The 22,371-nt window shown below is 35.5% G+C and overlaps 1 protein-coding gene across 1 annotated transcript in view; it reads left to right on the forward strand.

Moving 5' to 3' along the window:
• The first annotated feature begins 846 nt into the window (after positions 1-846).
• Positions 847-22,371, forward strand: part of ARAP2 (ArfGAP with RhoGAP domain, ankyrin repeat and PH domain 2) — a 118,277-nt gene continuing 96,752 nt past the window's right edge. The window contains exons 1-5 of the mRNA XM_008581435.1: positions 847-1,748; positions 17,490-17,548; positions 18,653-18,729; positions 19,494-19,585; positions 21,063-21,416. Of these exons, the coding sequence (XP_008579657.1) occupies positions 847-1,748; positions 17,490-17,548; positions 18,653-18,729; positions 19,494-19,585; positions 21,063-21,416 (1,484 nt within the window). The remainder of the gene's footprint in view (positions 1,749-17,489; positions 17,549-18,652; positions 18,730-19,493; positions 19,586-21,062; positions 21,417-22,371) is intronic.

Raw genomic sequence — 22,371 nt, forward strand, 5'->3', positions numbered from 1 at the left:
CACTGGGCTATTTATTGTTTGATTAGAGACTGGGCAGTGGGAAGTTACCTGAGCTTATAGATATTTGTCTGGTAGAAAAGACAACCCCAAATGTTTTGGGTTTTTTTTGCCCTATAGGACATTAACCAGTTTTTTATCTGACCTAGCTGTCTTAGAATCTAATACTCAAAAAACAAACAAACAAACAAACAAAAAAGCCTTTTCTGATGACTGTATAGATTGTATAAACCTGTTCTACTAATGCTCTTGGAACCAGCCTTACCATCTTACTGATTCCCAATACAAACAAACAAACAAACAAAAAAGCCTTTTCTGATGACTGTATAGATTGTATAAACCTGTTATGCTAATGCTCTTGGAACCAGCCTTACCATCTTACTGATTCCCAAATTAATGAGTTGAGTAATAATTTTAATACATGTTTATTCTATATTTGTGAGAGTCATTTTTTACCTTTTTGAAAAATCATAGCCTGATACTACTGTAGCATTTCTGTCCTGTACTCACATCATACCTGGGAATTGATTTTCCAGGACACACAAAGCAATGTACAAAGATTCCAAACTCAATGAGTGAACGTTATTGTACTAATTTCTACTGTGTTTCTTCAGAGAGAGTTTATAATATAAAACTAGATTTCAATAATGAAAATGCTCTAATAAGTAACTTTTATTTTTTTCTTCCAGGCTTAAGCACATAAAGCAGTCATTGTGGAGAAAATAACATTTTGAGAAATTTTTCTGTTGCAATTGATAGAGAAAAAACTGATAGCGAAGTGCATCCCCTTGTGTGTTATCTCGTTTTCCTGCTTCGTGTATAACTCAGCTTAGTAATGAAGCCATCAGCATGTCCTCACTCAGTGAAGTAAATGTTGATATCAAAGATTTCCTAATGAGCATTAATTTGGAGCAGTACCTCTTACATTTCCGTGAGTTTGGTTTTAATACTGTGAAGGACTGTGCAGCCATAAATGACAGCGTGCTGCACAAAATTGGAATATCACCTACAGGACACCGTAGGAGAATACTTAAACAATTACAGATAATCTTGTCGAAAATGCAAGATATCCCAATATATGCAAATGTTCATAAAGTGAAGAAAAACGATGACACGTCAAAGGATGGCCATGCTCTCTCTTCTAATCAGAGTACAAAACTTTCAGGTTCTGGTAGTATGCAGACCCTTAGCCCAACACAGTTGGAGACTGTTACAAAAAATCTTAATCAGAACAACCTTAGTGTGGAAAATAGCCAGTCTCTTGAATCAGATGATAAGCTGTCTCTTCCTAAACATGACTTTCTTGTTCCAGAAGAAGAACCACAACTGAATTTGGATTCTTTTCATGATTCTTTATTTGGTAGTGAAAATATTAAAATAGAATCTTTGATTACAAAGAAGAATATGGATTGTACAATTGGAGAACCACAAACAGGAAAAGTTGTTTTGATCTCGGAAAATATCAGCAAGCTTCCTAATGCAGACCCTGAGTGTCTTTCTTCCATTGGCTGTTCAACAGCAGAAGCAAATTCTGGAAATGGAACTAATGGTTTATTAGAAAAATCACCACCATCCCCATTCTTTAAATTTCAAGGAGAAATGGTTTTAAATGATTTGTATGTGCCATCATCACCAGTCCTAGCACCTATGAGAAGTCGTAGCAAATTGGTTTCAAGACCATCTCGATCGTTTCTGCTAAGACATCGGCCTGTACCAGAGATTCCAGGGCCAACAAAAGGAATTTCAGGGAGGTAAGAATTTTTATGATAGGCTGTAAGTATTCAACTTTGGCATATTTCTCTATTCAACAAACCTTTTGTTTTCTTTTAAAACTTTTTCTTTATGCCATTTGTCATATACGTTATTTCCTGGAGCCTATTTTCAGCTTCAAAAGCCTGGGACTCTTTAGGTTTCCCATATTTAATTGCGGGAGCATCCCTTCCCTAATTCTATCTGGATATTCCTTCCCATATCTTCCCTCCGCACCTGGTATTGTTGTCTTTCCGTTAGTGCAGTTCCTATATTTGAATTGCTGGCTCTATCTCCCCACTAGATTATTTGTTCTTTGGTGGGGAACATGTTTTTAATGTGTCTCTACTGCCTGGCACAATGCTTGGCACAGATTAATAATTCAGCACCTCTCTTGAGCTTGGTAGTAGTTACTGTGCTAGGTGGGAAGGATGTAAAGAGGAATAAAAGGGCTTGCAGTCTAGTGTAGAAGACAGTTGTGAAAGATGGTAACAGTACCGTATTCAGCCAGGCCCACTAAAGAAGGGAACTCTGGAACCCCAAAGAGGGACCCCCGCCTGGGTAGGTCATTGGTGTCCTGAGATAACTGAGTGGTTTGAAAAGAACTGATTTACAGCAGAGATAGCTTTTATCTGTTTCTCAGAATTACACATAAAGTAGTTGTGGTTTTCTCCAGGGTTGGAGTGGGATATTTTTCAAACAAAAGCTAACACTTGTCTCTGCTGAGTGGAGGAATGAGGCTGTTCAAGTTTGACTATTACTGCAGTGGCACTAAACACCTTAACAGACTTTCTGCTTCAGGCATTTCTGCAAGATTCTCCTTCCCCCCTTGAATCTGTGGCTGCTCCTGATTCTCTCGCCCTTAAGAACCTTTGGTAATTGCTGTCAGTGCAAGTTGTATTTGCAAGAGAAAAGGTAGCAGTTCAGTATTTGTAAGAGAAAACATGGCAATTTACAAGACGTTGTTAAATATCTCCTATTAGAGTGTAAACTTTTTGAGGGCAACGGCCCTTTCTTGACATCCCTAGTGCCAATAGAGATGTCTGGTATTTACTTGGAAATCAATAGTAGTAGTGTTATTTATTAAACATTTAGGTGCTAGTTTGGTTTGTAATTTTCCATGGGTTATCTAATCTTCACAGTGGCCCTGCGAAGTAGATAATGTTCACTCCATTTCACTTAGGAGGTAACAGACTTAGGTTTATTTTCCTTGAATCCTATGAGTAGTGAACTGGGATTTCTTCCCAGTACATCTGACTGCAGAACCTACTTTCCTAATTAATATTTTTAGAAATATTGAATGTATATATAAAGATTGGATTATTTCTTGAGATTGTGGATTGTTGAATGCATATATAATAATTGGATTATTTCTTGGGATTATGAAATACATGACTTTTTTGTATGACGCTTTAGCTTTAAAAATTTTGCTAATTTTGAATAATTAAAGGAAAGTAAATGAAAAATTACCAGTCTTCAGATGTCAAAAGCTTTCAGTATCTGTGAAGGGTCTACTATGAGTACACATGTTAAAACAGCGTCTTTGCCAGAAAAGAATTTTTTTGGAAGCCATAAGGATAACTTCAGATAAAAACAAACAAACAAAAAACGAACAAACAAAAACAAAATAAACCAAACATTTGGTTTAAGTTTCAAACAGTATGTACTATTTTTCTTGGATTTTACAGATTTTTACTTTGATGCTCATTTAGTTGTACAGGGGCAGCAAAGTTCCCCTCCCTCCTCTTAGGGCCCCAGATGGGTCTGAGAATTAAACTGATGAAAGACAGATTAACAGGAGGGAAGCATACAAATTTATTTAATACAAGTAGTACAAGTTTTACGTAGCATGGGAACCCTTATAAAGGAGATGAAAATTCAGAAGCAGAGTCAAGCACTTGTACACTGAATCAGACCAAGAGCAGTACCTTGTGAAAAAGTAACAAAATTATTTGGGGAGGCTTAAAAGATTAAGAGTTATTTTAACAACCTATGTACAGAACTGTTTGGGTCTCCACTTCTAGTCCTTGAGGATAAGGATGTTACTCCTCTGACATGGGAATTTCATCACCTGCTTTTAAAACAACAGGAAGATCAGAGTGATCTTTTTGAATCTGCTATTTGCAACACTTGAATTAAGTGGCTTTCATTTAAAGTAGTCAGTATGTCAGAGTGGTATATTTTTAACTCCTTCAGTTGTAAATGTCAGCTTTGTATCCTATGAAAAGCTTGTTTTTCACATTGTGACTATGACTCTTTGAAAATGAGAACTGAAATAACATTAAAATGAGTAGCAATTTAGTGCTAGCTATACTGTAACACTGTTTCAATGTTATTTTTAGGCCAGATTACTCATCATAACCTTCTTTTCTTTGATTGTGGTGGTAAATGGGACTATGCTTTTGTGGCGCTCAGATCATAAAATGAACAAATAAATTAAAATATTTTCTGACTTCACTGTCTGTTTTTCCTTGTGGTCCTCCTCTGTGATGCAGACAGTAATTGCAAGATTTTAATATGTTATGACTTTTAAAATAAAACTATGGGTTATATAATCTTAGTTTCTCTTTAGTCAAATAACATCTACACATTGTATTTAGTGCATTCCTTGATGTACTGAATAAAAATATTTCTTTGTGGCCAATGCTTTTGACATAATTACCAATTAAACATTTAATACAACTATTAAAAGGACTTCTATGCTGGAAGTGTTTTCCTGATGTAGGGCTCTTTGTTTTCTCTCTTCCTGGTCAGGTATCCTCCCTGCTTCATCATATCTGACATAGTTGACCTCCAGTCAAAGGGATTGTCTTTGTTTTTGCCTTGGGTTCTTCCCTGAATTCTTACCTACATTTTTTCTACGGAGGGCTGGGCTGGGTGGGGCTACTCTGGACAGTGGACCTCAGGATATTTCCTATCTCTTGAGGGCCAGATCAGAACTAGGCTGGAAGCCCCACCTCCTTCCTTGTAACCTTCACCTGGGAACCCTCCAAGCAGAAAACAAGTCCAACCAGCATCTTGTCATTTCCATGGGACTTACAGGAGTGGCCTGTGATCCTTCTCTGGGGAGTCCTATTAGTGCTGGAGGCAGGGAGGAACAGGTATCTTACAGCTCCTGAAGAGGTACCTTTTTTCTCCTCCCAGTTTAATGATTTTTATACATCTTTCAGGCAACTACTTTATCCTTGGCACAAGTTGCAAAGCCCTTTAGTTTTAGTTTTAGTTTTAGGTGTCATGCCTAGGATGTTTTGGGGGAAGGGAAAATAAGGAGGCAGAAGTAATGGGAACGGGGTGATCGCAAAGCTGCAGTGTAATGGAGAACAGTCATCCTCCCTTAACCGTTGGGGTTAAGTTCCAAGGCCCCCAGTAGATGCCTGAAACTGAGGATAGTACCCAGCCCTGCACATACTGTTTTTTTCTACACATATATACCTATGATAAAATTTATAGACTAGGGACATTAACAATAATAACTACTAATAAAACAATTGTAACAATATATTGTAACAAAAGTTCTGTGAATGTGGTCTCTTAAAATATCTTCTTATACTGTACTCATCCTTTTTGTGATGGGGAAGGGACGAAGTGGGATGGTGGGAGATTTCATCACACTGTTTAGAACAGCACATAATTAAAAACTTATGAGTTGTTAATTTCCCAATTTTCCATTCAGTATTTTTGGACCCTAGTGACTGTCGGTAACTGAAACCAAGGAAAGTGAAACTGTAGATAAAGGGGACTACTGAACATTTGTTTTAAAACTGATGTACTATATTTGCTGTTTGAGAGTGTTTATAAAGTTTGAAAACTAAACCTGAAGTCTCTGGCTGGCTTTGAAGTTTTTATTAAAAATAGAAGTCTTAGATTTTTTTTCTCTAGATGTACTTAGACATTAGAAAGGGATAGCACTATTTCACAGACTTAAAAAAAACATTCATTTGTAAGTATTTGTGGTGTACAGTGTGGTTTCAATACATGCTATTTTTATAAACTTTAATGTTGGAAATACATATGAGCAAAAAGTGTACAGAATAATAAGCAATGGTTTGCTGCACTGAATAAGAAAAATACAGAACCTCATCTCATCTTATTCATGTTCAAGAAAAACTGTGGGGAACACAGTTCCATCCATAACATAGTTTTTCTTTACTTGCACAGAAATTTATTAATTCTCTAAGGAATAGGACTTGGGTATTTTCAAAGGCTTTACTAACACATTACATTCCATGGGCAAAGGCTGTTTATAGTAGGTTAGCTCATCTGAACATCTGAAGATTTTCTCTATTTTCAGAAAAGAAGTTTGATTCAGGTTTTAAAAATAATGAAACTAGAATGGGGAAATACTAACAAAACATTTATGAAGTTAATGTGACTCAGAATTACTAAAGTTTTTATTATTTTGGTTTTATTTTTTATGTTTTATTATTATTTGTGTTTTTAAACCATATTTGTATTTGAGCATAAGTTTTAATTTGTAAAGAGTAAGCTTTATATTTTATGTATTTAAATATATATATATATAAACATATTTTAGTATTTCTTTTCTGAAATGTGCAAGCAAATTGAGCACTGTCTATGCATACATACTTAATGTTCCAAGCTTATTTGCATATTGGACAATTTCTGAGCCTATCAGCAATGACATGTACTCTGATATATTCACGGTGCTTGGAACATTTCTTCAAGTGTTAGCTTGTTGGACCGTGCTTTGTATAAAGCATTATGGTGAATGTGTAAGGGATGTGATACAAAGATAAAAATTAGGTTACAACTCAGGGAATTTATCGGGAAGAAGAGGCAACTTCTCAGTTTCTGGAGTTAAGCCAGTTAATCTGGCTTCCTGGGTAGGGACTGTAGTATAAGTCCTCTTTAACAAATAGATTGAAACCACGACAAATATTTTGACATAATTACTTGTAATTTGAAAAACTCAAACACACAAAAAAGTATGTAAAGTAACAGTAGTGAACATATAATACCATCTAGATTTAAAAAGCATTAGTATCTTGCCATAGTGGACCCAGGCTTCAGTTTGTTGAGAAAGAATAAATTCAACTAATTTTCCTGCCTCTTCCCTCTTTGCCCAGAACTAACTGATATTCTGAAATTGATGTTTATCCTACTCATACATGCTTTTGTACTTCTAATGCAGATATAATAGTATCGTTTAAGATATTTTTGATTTATGAAAATGCTGTTTTTTTGCAACTTGATGTTTCACTTAATATTATTTTTGAGATTTGTCCACGTCCATGCACATATTTTATGCAATAACTGCTGTAGGGTATTTTTTCAAAACTGCCCCCCCCCTGCAATTTATTCCCATAGTAGTTTGTTGATGCTTTTTCAGTATTATAAATGAAGAGTGTTCATTGTGAGGACTTTAAGAAACAAACGCACACATTAGGTTTACCAGGAGGACCTGTCATTCCTTAGTAAAAATAACAATTGGCTCATTCTTGCTGAGTGTTTACATTGTGTAGGGCACTGTCTTATGCTCTTTAAAAGCATTGTTATCTCATAAATCATCATAATATTCCTAGGCTGCAGACCCTCTTCATTTCCCTTTTAATAAATGTGGAAACCAGGTTCAGAGATGCTACGTAATTTGACCGAGGTCACAAAGGCATAATAATGAGTTGATGACTTTTTTGTAAACCAGTCATGCTTTGTATTTCAAATTTAAAAGCAGTTTTCAGGTAGGAAAATAGTAGGAGAGAAAGAGACAGAAAGACCAAATTGACTTTGAAATCTGGCCTTGCCTCTTATTAGCTGTGAGACTTGAGTGGGAGAACCTCCTCCTTTAATTGGTAGGATTAGGACACCGAGTCCTACCTCATAGGGCTGTTACAAGGAATTAATATGAGATCTAGATAGGTGAGGTCCCTAAAATTGCTTTGGACATAATAGATATTAGAATAGAAGAGAGCTTGTGATAATTTATTCATAGACAAATGAAAATATAAATTGCTAACCATGAGATTTCAAAACAATTTGTTTCCTATACTAAGCTGCTTTCATACATACTAGTTCAGATGAACTTGGTTGATGGATTTGGTAATCCTTGCAGGTGGATATTGAATAGCAAAATCAGTAAACATCATCATAAACTTTTTTCTTTACATTTTATGTGAGTAATGGTGAAATCAACAAAATAGTGCTTAAAAATACCACTAATGGGTATACTTACAATAGTTCAAAATCTTATAATTTATTTTTTCAGTAAGTTGAGATTGATTTTTTTTTTTTCCTTTTTGTCTTTTTTCGTGACCGGCAACGGATCGCAACCCTCAGTGTCGCGCCCGCACCAGACCGGGACCGGCAACGGGATCACAACCCTCGGTGTTGCACCCGCAACCGCGCTCAGCCAGTGAGCGGCCGGTCTGTATGTGGGATCCGAACCCTCGGCGGGAGCGCCGCCACGCTCCCAAGCGGCGCACTGTAGCAGGGCACCACCGGGCCGACCCTGGGGTTGGTTTTTTTTTTTTTCCTTTTTGTCTTTTTTCGTGACCGGCAACGGATCGCAACCCTCAGTGTCGCGCCCGCACCAGACCGGGACCGGCAACGGGATCACAACCCTCGGTGTTGCACCCGCAACCGCGCTCAGCCAGTGAGCGGCCGGTCTGTATGTGGGATCCGAACCCTCGGCGGGAGCGCCGCCACACTCCCAAGCGGCGCACTGTAGCAGTGCACCACCGGGCCGACCCTGAGATTGATTTTTTTTTTTCTTTAAAGCATTGTGGTTTAGAATGTGAGTTATGGATCTAGACTGCTTGGATTTGAATCCCACCGGGAGCGCCGCCACGCTCCCAAGCGGCGCACTGTAGCAGTGCACCACCGGGCCGGCCCTGAGATTGATTTTTTTTTTTCTTTAAAGCATTGTGGTTTAGAATGTGAGTTATGGATCTAGACTGCTTGGATTTGAATCCCACATTAGTTACTTATGAGCTGAGTGACCATGGGCAAGTTACTTAACTGCTTTGCGTGCCAACTTTCCTCTTAAAAAAAATGCAGATCATCCTTGGGATCTGCTTGCTAAAAAATAAGTAAATAAATAAATAACTAAATGCAGGTAATCTTATATGCTTTTTGACTACATGCATATGTATATACTGTGTGTGTGTATGTAAAATTATGAGACTTTGTCTGGAATATTGTAAATGCTTAGTAAGAATTAGCAATGTTTATCATTAGTGCAAGTTACCAAAGATGTAGAATATTTGAGTACTGTTCCACTCAAGGGTTCAAATCTTTAATATGTACTTGTATTAGTAATGTACGAATATGAGGAAACAATTACAGCTGTATAAAAGTATCAAGAATCTGAAGATAGTAAACAAATAAAAGATAAACCATTTTTTAATACTTTGATAAAATTCTATGCCTCTTTCTTGCCAAAGGAAACTTCTATCTTGACTTTATTTTATTTTATTTTTTTATTTTTTATTACACATACACGTGGGGCACAACATTGATTTTCAATAATTGTGTAGAATGTGTGGTTGTTAGATCAGTATAGTTAGCTTATTCTTCACTACAATATGCATTCTTTGTGTCCGTTGACCAATTCCTCATTAAATTGCAATCACTTTCTTGCTTTTAAAAGAAATTTTACCTCTTAAGTATGTCCCAAATAGTATAGTTTTGCCAGTTTTGTGAACTTTCAAAAAAATATAATCATATATTGGGCCTTTTTAGTTCAGCTCATTTTGCTTAACTTTGAGACTCATCCATGTTGGTATCTGTGGCTGTAGTTTGTTTTCACTGCCGTGTAATACTTCATTGTATGAATATACCTGATATCCATTCTTACTCTTGGTAGATATTCCATATTTTCAGCATTGTCCAGCATTATGCATATAAATAATGTAGATATATGTGTATACACATATAGAACTCATCTTTAGATATTATTTACATATGAGGTTACTTCTAAAAGTTTGTGGAAAAATAGAATTAAAAGGTGATACAAGTCCTTCCATGAACTTTTTGAAGTCCCCTTGTATAATAAAATAGACTTATTTTAAATATGAAGGTTGATGAGTTTTGATAAATATATATACCCACATGACCACTACCACAATCAAGATGTAAAACATTCCATTACTCTCCCCCAAATTCTCTCATGATCATCTGCAGTAAATTCCCCTATCCCCTGCATCATCTAGAACATCAATAGTTCCATCTACAGTGGAACTATTGATCTTACTGTAAATCATTTTTGCCTATTGTAGAATTCCATATAAATGGAATCATATAGCAGGTAATCTTTTGTATCTGGAATCATTATTTAACATGATGTTTTTGAGACGCATCTAAGTCATTGCATGTCAAATTGTTCTTTTTATTGTAGAGTAGTGTTTCTTTGTGTGAATCTTCCACAACTCATTTATCCATTTGCCTGTTGACATACATTTTGGTGGTAATTCTTGGAACACATCTACATGCATTTCTGTTGAATACATACCTAGGAGTAGGTTTGCTGCATCATAGGGTATGCATATTTTCCACTTTGATAGATAATGAAAAACAGTTCTTAAAAAGTGGTTCTACTAATTTATATTACCACCAGTAGTATATGTACATTTCTCTTGTTTCATACCCTAACCAATATTTGGATATTTTTAAATACTTTAGCCATATAGATACACATGTAGTGGTATTTCATTGTGGTTTTAATTTGCATTTTCTAATCACTGATGAGACTGAACACCTTTTAATGCATTTATTTGCCATTGGCCATGTTTATATCTTCTTTGGTGTGGTCCTTTTCACGTCTTCTACCCATATTTGTTTCTTTTTGGTTGTTGCTTTGAATTGGATTTTCTGACTTCCATAATGATTTTTAGGAATTATTGATACACTGTGGGTATGAGCCCTTTGTCCAGTATATCTTGTCCCTCTCTGCATATTGCTTTTTTGTCCCTTAATGGTGATTTTTTAATGAATAAAAGTTTTTAATAATAATTTAGTCAAATTTACCAATACTTTCCTTTAGAGTTAAAACTTTTTATTTCTTAGGATACGTGAAAACATTCTATTGTTATCTTCTTGCTTTATTGTTTGATCTATTACATTGGGATTTATAATTCATTTTGAGTTGATTTCTATATATGGTCTGAGATAGGAGGAATGTTTCATTTTCCTACATGTGGATGTACAAGTGATCTACTTATTAAAAAGACTATGCTTTTCTTATTGCTGTAGATTGACATCTTTTTCTTAAAAGACAATTGGGTCTCTTTATGAGCCCTTTATTCTACTTTAATAATCTATTATCCCTTTATCAGTAATATAGTATTTTAATTATTATAGCTTTATAATAAATCCTGATACCTGGTAGAGTATGTTTTCTTACCATGTTCTTCAAAAATGTCTGTTATTATTAGGTTTTTTTTTTTGTTTGTTTGTTTATGTACATTTTAGAATCAACTTGTTACATTACACACACACACACATACCCCCTGCAACTCTTTTGTTTGGGATTGCATTGATTCTGTGGATTAGTATGGGGGGGAGGGGTTGTCATCTTTGCAATATTCAGTTTTTCATATATTCCTCTATTTAATTAGATTTTGTATGATTTTCTCAGTAATGTTTTCTAGTTGCGTTCTTGCAAATCTTTTGTTAGTTATAATCCTAGATTTTGGTAATTTTTTGTTGTTCTTATGTATGACATATATTTTTTTTTCTAAGGCCTCTTCCAGCCTTGAAATTTTATTTTTCCAATTCAGTCAGATAAATATTCAACATTATTCCCTTATCAGAATAGCTAACAAAGAGCAAGAAAAACTTTACCTGTCTCACTTCCACATCAATTGAATTGTTTCATGCATTTTTGTTTAATTTCCTCAACTGGATTGACAATTCTTTATTTTTTTTTTCCAATATGACAGCAGGTTTTATCAAGTTAGAAAAACATTCCATTTTACTTCACATTGGAGAGCTTATTGTTAACTAAAAAATTTTAATACCCTGCTCCCCAATTCTACTTTTAAATTTTTTATTTATTTTAAATTTATTATCATTATTATTTTCTTACATTCTAAGATGTTGTTGTGGAGCAGTTGGGGGGGAGGTGGAGAGGGGTAAGGGGAGAGGGTAGGGTAGGAGCAGGAGAAGGGGGGGCATGACCAAGGCCAGTGGCACCCCCCCTCATTCTGGCAGGGGAGCCCTGGGTGTTTCCAGCGGTGGCTCGGTGGTCGGGTCCCTTACCCCCCACCACCCTGGCTTAGGGGCCTGGGGCATTTCTGGTAGCAGCCTGGTGATTGTCGCTGGGCTTGATTTGGACATCAGGGGTGTAGCTGAGGCTCTTGGCCCCCCCTGCCTTGGCTTGGGAGCCTGGGGTGCTTCCACATGTGTCTCTGTGTTCATCTCTGGGCTGGATGCAGACATTGGGGGGGCATAACTGAGGGCCCTCTCGACTTCCCCAGCTTGAGAGCCAGGGGTGCTTCTGGCTGTGGCCTGGTGGTCATCACTGGGCTGGATGTGGAAGTCAGAGGCATGGCTGAGGCCCTCAGCCCTCCCCCCACCCCAGCGTGGGAGCCTGGGGATGCTTCCGGTCCTTCTAGGTTTCATAGGTGTTCTTTGGTGGTGCTAGATCTTTACTGGTTAGTATTGGAACTTTGTCTCTGATCTGTTGCTTTTTTTGTTTTTTCTTTCCGTTCTGTATTTGATTATTTGCTATTCCCACCACATAAACTTTGCACTGGAACTAATTTGTTGTCCTTTGGTTACTTCTAAAATGGGGGAGCTTCCTGTGGGGACCAGCACTTGAGCCCTGTGGTTGAGCTAAATTGCTGCTTTGCTGCTGATTCTCTGGAGAAGGCTTTTTGTGCAGCTAAGGTTTTAATTGTTGACCTTGTAAGCACTTCTGGGTCCTGTGAGGTCTGGTATACTTGGGTTGTGTGGAAACTCTGGTCTGGGTCTGAGTCTTTTCAGCAAACTGCACCTCCTACAGTTCTGTATTCCTGACCAGTCTACACTGAGTGATCCTATGCTGACTGGAGGGCAGATCAGCTACCCATGCTGTGCCCCAGTGCTCACCTGGTGGGCCCATTTCCCCAACTCATCACACTGCAAACACTTCCCATGGGACAGGCCATGTGCCAGTCCCCTGTGTTGACTCACCAGCCTTTGAATGGCTCCTTTTTTCAGTTGTCTGTGACCCTTCACTCCTATGTGTATCCAAGAGAAACCTGTTAGTAGTGGTGTTGGCCTGCTAGCCACCAAGGCTGTCTTCTCCCCTACAGTCCCCAAGCAACTTCATATGAAGGGCACAGCAGCAGCTTTTGCCAGCTCTTGCTCTGTAAGCTCACCAGGGCTAGCCTTGATGTGGTTGGGGCTTGAAACAGAGTGGTCCTTTCTTCTCTCATTATGGCTTCTCCTACGTTTATGAACTCTGTAGGTCTCTCCTCCTCTTCCCCTGAGCTCTAGCAGCCCCAGCTTGGCAGTTGTTGCTTTTTAATAGTTGTAAATTGGTTGATTGTGGCAGAGGGTGACACTGGGTATAGTCTATTCTGCCATCTTGATCAGAAGTCCTCTATGACATCATTTTTAATGTTTGTTGGCTGATATTTAGGAATGGAGTTGATATTTTATATGTCAACCTTATAAATAGTACATTCGATAAATTTATTTTTAAACAATTCTTTTTAAGGTATATGTACAGTAAATTGTAACTATTTAAAACATGTAATTTGATGAGTTGCAAAAGATGTCAACCCATCAAATTTTTACCACGGTCAAGAAACTGAGCTGTTCTGTTACCCTTAAGAGTTTCCCAGTGCCTGTCCCTCTAGAATGTACTTCTTTGTGTCTGGCTTCTTTTGCTCAGCATGATGATTTTGAGATTTATTCATATAATTATGTTTATTGGTAGTTTGTTTCTTTTTAGTTTCTTTACTCAAGGTAATATTCTTTTAGTTCCATTTACCTTTTTTTTTTTTTTTTTTTAAAATCTTTTACTGCTTGATGTCCATTTGGTTTGTTTCAAGTTTTTGGTTATTGAGACTAAAGCTGCTGTGAGACCTTGTATACAGGTCTTTCTGTGGACATATGTTTTCATTTCTTTTGGGTTTTAGGATTGGAATAGCTGGGCTCTTAAGTTAGGTGGATGTTTATCTTTATAAGGAACTTCCTAGCAGTTTCCAAAGTGGATGCACTCTTCCTTTTATACTCCAGCCAACAGTGTTTAAATGTTCTAATTATTCACATATTCTCCCATCCTTGGTACCAACAGTCTTAAATTGCCATTCCAGTAAGTGTATCGTGGTATCATATATTCATATAGCTTCTCTTGTGACATATCTGTTCAGATTTTTGTCCATTTTAAAATCGAGTCATTTGTCAGAAATATGGGACATTACAAGATTGAAACTTTGGTAAGGTCCAGCTTTTCAATTTTTTTCTTTTATGGGTTTTGGTTTTTGTATTTTTTTTTCTTTTCCTGTTTTTGTCTTTTTTCGTGTCTGGCAACGGATCTCAACCCTCAGTGTCGTGCCCGTACCCGGGAGCGCCGCCGCGCTCCCAAGCAGCACACTGTAGCAGTGTGCCACCGGGCCGGCCCTGGTTTTTGTATTTTATTTAAGAAATCTTTACTTATTCAGAAGTTACAATGAGTTTCTTCTATGTTTTCCAGAATTTTTACAGTTTTAGCATTAACATTTAAGTAGGTCTAACTAAACTCCATTTTGAGTTAATTTTTGTATATTGTATAAAATAAGAGTTGACATTCATTTCACTTCTTTTTTTCCATTGAGATATCCACTCCCAGCAACATTTATTGAAAATACTATCCTTTGTTCATTGGAATCTTTTTTTGGAATCTTTTTAAAAGAAAATCAGTGGATGATGGGTGTGTAGGAGTATATGTGGACTCTATTTTATTTCATTGATTTACATGTGTATCCATTCACCAGTGGCACAGTGATTTGATTACTGTAGTTTGGGACTAAATATTGAAATTGTGTAAATTTTCCAAATTTGTCTTTTTTTTTTTTTTTTAAAGAATATGACTATTCTAGGTCATTTGTATTTGCATGAAAATTTTAGAGTCACCTTGTTAATTTCTATAAAATAGGCCCACTGTAATTTGTTTGGGATTGTGTAGACTCTATATATCAATATGGAGAGTATTTACATTTTGACAATATTGAGTCTTCCAGTCCATGAATATGGTATATCTGTTCATGTATTTAGGACTTATTTTTCCCAGTAATCCTTTATAGTATTCAGTGTGCAAGTCTCATTCACGTTTTAATAAATTTATCCTTTTAGTATTTCATGTTTTTGTATGCTATTTGTCTTTGTTTTCTGTTGCTTATAACAGAATACTTGAAATTGGGCAATTTATCATTATCTTACTTTTTTTTTTTTTGGTGGCTGGCTGGTACAGGGATTGAACCCTGGACCTTGGTGTTATCAGTACAGTGCTTTAACCAACTGAGCTAACCAACCAGCCTTGGGTAATTTATAAATAAACAAAATTTATTTCTTACAGTTCTATAGGCTGGCTCTCTCTTCTTCCTCTTACAAAGCCACTAAATGTCACTCTTGTGATAACTCATTAATCTATTAACCTATTAATATATGAATGGATTAATCCATTTTTCAGAGCAGAACCCTCATGACCCAATCACCTCTTAAAGGCCCTGCTTGTCAATACTGCTAAATTGGGGATTAAGTTTCAACATGAGTATTGGACAGGACATTGAAGCCATAGCACAGCTGTAAAAGAATTATATTTTCAAATTATTTTTTCTGTTTATTCATTGCTAGCATATAGAAATACTGTTGAATATATTTATATTTACTCTTTATCCTGGGACTGACTTATTAATTTGAGAAGATTTTTGATAGATTCTTTAGGATTTTCCACTTACAAATACCTTCTCATTACAAGGTACCATCCTTTCCAATCTGAGTGCCTTTTATTTCTTTCATTTGTCTTATTGCCTAGGTTGGAACCTCTGAAATAATGTTAACATGAGTGGTGAGAACAGATCTCCTTGCCTACCTCCCAATTTAGGGGAAACCACTCTTTTTTTTTTTTCTGTTTTGGCAGCTGGCCAGTACGGGGACCTGAACCTGTGACCTCGGTGTTACCACCAGCACACTCTCCCAAGAGAGCTAACCAGACAGCCCCCCATTCAATCTTTAATCATTAACAATAATGTGGATGAATGCCCTTTACTAGGTTAAGGAAGTTTCCTTCTAATCCTAGTTTGTTGAGAATTTTTGTCATGAATGAATGTTGAATTTTGTCATTTGTCTTTTCTGAATCTATTGTAATGATCATGTTATGTTTCTCCTTTATATTGTTAATATGGTGAATGACATTGATTTTTTTAAATGTTAAACCAACTTACTTTCCTGTAGTAAGTCTCACCTAGTCCTAATTATATCGTCCTAGTCCTTTTTATATATTGTTGTGGTTTTTTTTGCTAATATTTTGTTAATGATTTTTGCATCTGTGTCATGAGGAATATTTATCTTTAGTTATGATTTTGACTGGTTTTGCTGTCAGTTATGTTGGCCTTATAGAATGAGTTGGGAAGTATTCCCTCCTCCCCTATTTTCCAAAAACAGTTTTGTAAGATTGAAATTGTTTCTTCTTTAAATGTTTGGTGAAATTCACCAGTGAAATATCTGGGCCTGGAGCTAGTTGATTAATTACTGAATTTAATTTCTTTAATAGATACAGGGCTATTAAAAGTTTGCATTTAATCATGTCAGAATTGATCATTTTTGTTTCTTAAGATGAATTTGCCCATTTCATCTAAGTTGTTGAATTTATTAGGATAAAGTGTTTCTTAATAATCCATACTTTTCCCTTTAATGTTCTTAGGATTTGTAGTGATGTCCTTTCTTTAATTTCTGATGTCGATAATTTCTTCTGTCTCTGTTCTATTTTTTTTTTTTTTTTCCATACTTTTCCCTTTAATGTTCTTAGGATTTGTAGTGATGTCCTTTCTTTAATTTCTGATATCGATAATTTCTTCTGTCTCTGTTCTATTTTTTTTTTTTAAATATATTTGTCAATTTTATTGAGCTTGTTCAAGAACCAGCTTTTGGTTACAATGATTTTTAAGTTTTGTCCATATTCTATATCGCTGGTTTCTGTTCTTACCTTTATTGTATCCTTGCTTCTAGTTACTTGGGCAGATATATATCTAAGAGAAACTAAGTATGTCCTGATCCTTACCATTAGATGGAAAAATAGATAGAACTCTTATATATAGTGGTAGGTCTTCCTTCTGCACAGTGTTTACCTTTGTCATCACTGAACTCATGTTGTATTCTAATTAATTATCTGCAATATTTTCTCTCAAGACTGTAAAATCCTTGAAAGAAGGGCTTATGTGTATTTTCATATTATGTTCATAGAGCCAGACACATTTTTTACTCAATATTATAAAGCTAATGACAAAAAAATTTAGTTAGTAAGTTTGTTTCTCTGGGGGGGTATGGCTAGCGGTTTTGCAATTATGTGCATGCTGGCACTGAGCAAATACATTCATTTAATTTTGTGGATTATAGATGTCAGAAGCAAACACTTATAAAATCCAATGAAATCTCTTTAAGGCTGCATAGAAAAACACACAACAGAATTTGGTCATTCTGTTTATTTCACATCAGATTTATTTTTGAATATTAGTTTTCTACCTGAAGGAATGTATATCTCTATAATAAATCCTTTATTCATGATAATAACTCATAACCATTTTCCCCTTTGCTTTAAGCTATTTTCGTGAGAGAAGAAATGTTGCTACCTCAGCTGGAAAACCTGTGACATGGCAGAGTGAGTCTATGAGTTTAAAGTTTCTGTAAATTAGTTAGCACTCAATTTGATAGTGTTAAGTGTGTTAAAATTGTGATTGAGAAGGCAGCCCACCTGTGGTAGAGGGACTAATGGGAATAACTGTTCGCCACTATTTGTTGTACTTCAGACACTTTTAATCATGAGTGAATAAAAGACAGTAATATACACTCAGACTCCTGGAAATTTGCACATGCTTATGTAAAAAGATTTTTTTAATGCAGGCTTCATTTATCATTACCACAGTCGAAGGCATTTAACTATATTAAATGGTTTCTGACAGTCTGAGCTACAGGACAAAGATATATGGAAAGTGATTTTGCCATGGTAACAGGCATTGTTGCTCTGGTAAATTGATCATTGACAGAGGCTTTGCTTTCTTTTTGAAAATTCTGCTTATACAAGTTCAGGAACATTTTTCTTGACAATAAAATGGCAAATGCTTGGCTACTGAACCTTTAAAACATTTTTAAAATTTTAACATGCAGAACTGCAAGTGTTGAGAATTCTTTCTTGTAGATTAGTATAATTCACGGATGGTGGAAATTCTCTTATAAAATAATTTATTTAGAGGTGTGTTTTAGCTATGGTATTAGAGGAATTAAGTGGATTCTGGGATTTTGAGTGATATCTACCTGTTATGTAAGTGAGCTTTTTATAATTGAAAATTCTCATAGAAATCTCATAGAATTATTGAAAATTGAAAATTCTAATAGAATTAAGATTAGTCTCTTATTTAGGAATTAGCATCATAAGTGGTACCATGACAATTTAGGTTGTATGTGGGAAATGTACTTGGTTTTATTAATGTGAATCTTAAAGGTTAACAAGAACGTATGTAACATTAAAATGTGAGAAACTGAGTCACATGTCATGGTTGTGAAGTGAAGGATGTGTATGGTGTGAGCTATATCAGGAAGACCATGGGGAGCTTTAAGAATTACGAACATAGTTTTGGACTCTCACAGAATAAGGCTTAAGTTGTGATATTGCTATAAAATAATTAAGCATGTGCTTTTTTTTCCCTTTTCTTTTTTTTAACAATATCGCACATCTTTCCATTCTCATCCTATAATTCCCCAAAAGATTCAAATGAGGAGAATTCATCTTCCATCTTTCCTTATGGAGAGACCTTTCTCTTCCAGAGACTAGAAAATTCCAAGGTTAGTCCCATACATTTAAGTTTTTTTCTTCCATATCATTTCTTTGGTTTTTTGCCTATATATGCCTCTTCATTTTCCTGTAAGTTGTTTGAAGAATACATTATAGTGAAGAATGAAATTTCCAGTCAGTAAAATTTCTGTTGATTAAAATTATGGTAAATCTATATCTTTAAATATGTGTCATAAAAACACACTTTAATTTTGGTTTTAGGAACATAGGCTAGTGACTTTTAAAAATTTATAAGATAGTTACTTTAATAAAAAAAAACAAACTCCTCCATAAAACACAAAAATTTCCTAGATTTTGCTTTGCCTTTTACCCAAATGCAGACTTTTTAAATGTATAGACTTCCAATTATTTATATATTTAAATTATTCAGTTTATCAGTCAGTGTTTCCTCTTTGGTACTTGTGCTCCTTTGCTATCTTATTCTTGGTCTTGATAAAAGAGAAGTCGGAAGATAAAAATACAGCAGAGGAGTAAAAGTACATAAATTTTGTTCTTGGTTAGCATCTTTATTTTTTTTTTAGTTGATATGATGTGAGTTACTGATAATTTTAATAAAGAAGTGAAAAAGGCAGCCTTTTTCATATAGTCTCCCTAATTATATTGTTTTTACTGAAAATTGATCTAAGCAATTAGACATTTGTTTAATAAACCTAAATTTAGATATTGTGGATTTTTGTAAAATATTGCTAGACTAAAAAAAAAAATCCCCAAACCAAAAAGCAAAACAATAAGTGTATTTTTTATTTTTTTATAGAAGAGATGTATAAAGAATGAATTTTGGACAAATGAAGAAACACTCCAAGGGGCAGCACCTACAGCAAGGAACTCTTTTTTCATCAAATCAAGGTATGAGGTCATGACTAATGATTAATTCGTTACAGTAGAATATTATGAAATGTTGACTTCTTGCCCATAGTATAGTATTGTATTTCCAAGAAAATAGTTTTCGTTAGTAAGTTCAAATCTTTCATTTTGAAATGTTGCCATCACGGTACATATGTTAATAATTGAATTATAATCTGTAAATCAAGTAGACGATGATACTCTGTATCAGATTATTTTTGTCTTTTCCTAATTTTGTCATTTTCCCTCTCCCCAAACTGGTAAATGTGTGGTGACCATGATTGCACCTTTAAGATGAGAAATTATGTTAACATTAAGTAGGAAGGGGCAGTACAAAATGTTGCTATGTGAGTTGCAGAATTTTACATATGTAATATATCCTTTTTATTAGAGATTCAGCATTGACAACAGACATGACAATTATCCACATATTTGGATCACACATGAAGTTAAACAGAATCTGTAGGCACCAATTTAAATTTTATTTATCTCTCAGCTTTATTGGGACTTGGCATACTGGATCATTACCTGATGTTCTTTTTAATTTCTATTTATCTTTCATTTTCCAAGGCTGACACTGTTATAGATTTCTTTAAATTAAAACTAAATTAATGAGTATCTTCAGTAAGCATCTGACAAGAATCTATTATAATACAGAATGTGGAAGGGCCAGGTTAAATTATTCTTTAAGGAAGTAATGATTTTTAGAACACTATCTACAGAAGAATGTAATTTGACCCTGAGGCATATTTGTTTCATTGATTAGCAAAAACTTCCTTGTACTGTACAGAGTTTTATTTTACATAAATGACTGAGCGGATCTATTGTGCCATTCCTTAAATCTATAGGAATATGCTTAGATACTATGAATGTGTTTCATTCACGGCTTTTACCTGCTGAATGTATGCTGACCCTTTCTTGTATTTTAGCCAGCAATGTGCTGCAGTTTTTCTCCTCATTAGCACTGCAAAATAACACTGATGTTCTCGGCAGTCAGACGTACAGTCCCTCTGTTTTATTACATTATGGTGGAATATGGGGTCCTTGGAGTCAATTAGAGGACAGTAAAGAAGGGGTAACAAGTTAGAAATAAGACCTTCAAACAGATGAGTTAGTGTTTCATGATGTTTCCCAGAGAATAGAGGTTGGGAGTTAATTGTGTTGTTGAAGGTGTTTAAATTGTGATGCCAAGGTTATGGTCAGTCTCCAGCCTTACCACATGCACCCAAACCCCTCAACATAAAATTATTCATAAGAAAAAAACTTCTAGTAGTGTTCAAATATGTCATAGGTTAATAAAATATTTTTATTAATTTCTCTGGAAGAGTTTTAAAAATTATCAGATGGGTTAATAGAATTCTAAGATATTCCTGGCCTAAAATTTCTGTGATTGGTTGTTTATAAATAAAAACAAAAAGTTACCAACAGCATAAATCACATATAGCTCTTTGAAATGTTAATGCCAATTCTTTCCATGTAGCATATATGATAACAGGAAGGAGAAAATAAGTGAAGAAAAAGTGGAAGATATTTGGATACCTCGACAGGACAAAAACAATCTTCAGATAGACTCTGCTTCTGAATCAGAATACTCAACAGTAGAAGAATGCTTTCATAGTTTAAGAAGAAAAAATTCAAAGGCATCGAAATCCAGGACTCAGAAAGTAGTGAATTTGGACCCCATTAATAGGCACAGTTATCCATTAAGCTCAACAAGTGGAAATGCCGATACATCAGTGATTTCCTCAAGTGCAATATCTCCTTATGCCTGTTTTTATGGATCATCTGAAAGGAAGGTTAAATCAGGATGGCTAGACAAACTGTCTCCTCAAGGGTATGTATTTATTCGTTTATTTCATAAGTAGCATATTTTAAAAAATTCAAGTTTGTCCATTTCTAAACCTATCAGGTTGATGCCTCCCGCCCCTCCCTACGCACACGGATACAGTTTTTAGAGACTTTGAGCACACTTTTGCAAATGCTCTTCTTTAGACATAAGGAGGGATATGTGCAATGCAACGCTATGTTAAAGTTCTAAATAGCAAATTAAAACAGAAAGTGCTGACCTCACATATAGATTCTTGATTAATGTTAGTTTCTAATTTCACACCAAAATGTACTATCCTGTGTCTCAGTTTGCAGCACAGAAAAACAACACAGACTGAGTTAGTATTACTCGGCCCACACTGCTTGGCCTTTGCTCATATCATAACAGTGTTCTGTGTGAGAATACAAGGCTCATTGTAGTTAGGGAAAAGTGCATCATTGTTAGATTTAGGTCTTCACTGTTACTGATATATTGTTTTGATTTTTGTATGTTGCACAAAAGGTCAGAGTCCTTTGAATATTATACTTTTGACACAGATTTATCATTTTAGATGTTTACAAAGAAACTTCTGTCCCTTAAGCATTTTACAATATTGAGAAATATTTGGGGAGGGATTATGTTTAATTAAAATTGTTTTCTATGGGCTGGCCCGGTGGCGCACTGGAGAGTGCGCTGCTTGAGAGTGCGGCGGTGCTCCCGCCGAGGGTTTGGATCCCATGTGGAGACCGGTTCCGGCTCACTGGCTGAGTGCAGTGTGGGCGTGGCACTGAGGGTTGCAATCCCGTTGCTGGTCCCCGGTACGGGCATGACACAGAGGGTTGCGATCCCGTTGCCGGTCAGGAAAAAAGACAAAAAGGAGAAAAAAAAAAATTGTTTTCTGGCATTGTGAGTTATGGATTTTTTTTTTTTTTGACATGTTTATTTGAAATATTCCTCATGAATTATTAAATATTTTTGGATT

The sequence above is a fragment of the Galeopterus variegatus genome, unplaced genomic scaffold (genome assembly GCF_000696425.1).
Source record: "Galeopterus variegatus unplaced genomic scaffold, G_variegatus-3.0.2 Scaffold2356, whole genome shotgun sequence".
Taxonomy (NCBI): domain Eukaryota; kingdom Metazoa; phylum Chordata; class Mammalia; order Dermoptera; family Cynocephalidae; genus Galeopterus; species Galeopterus variegatus.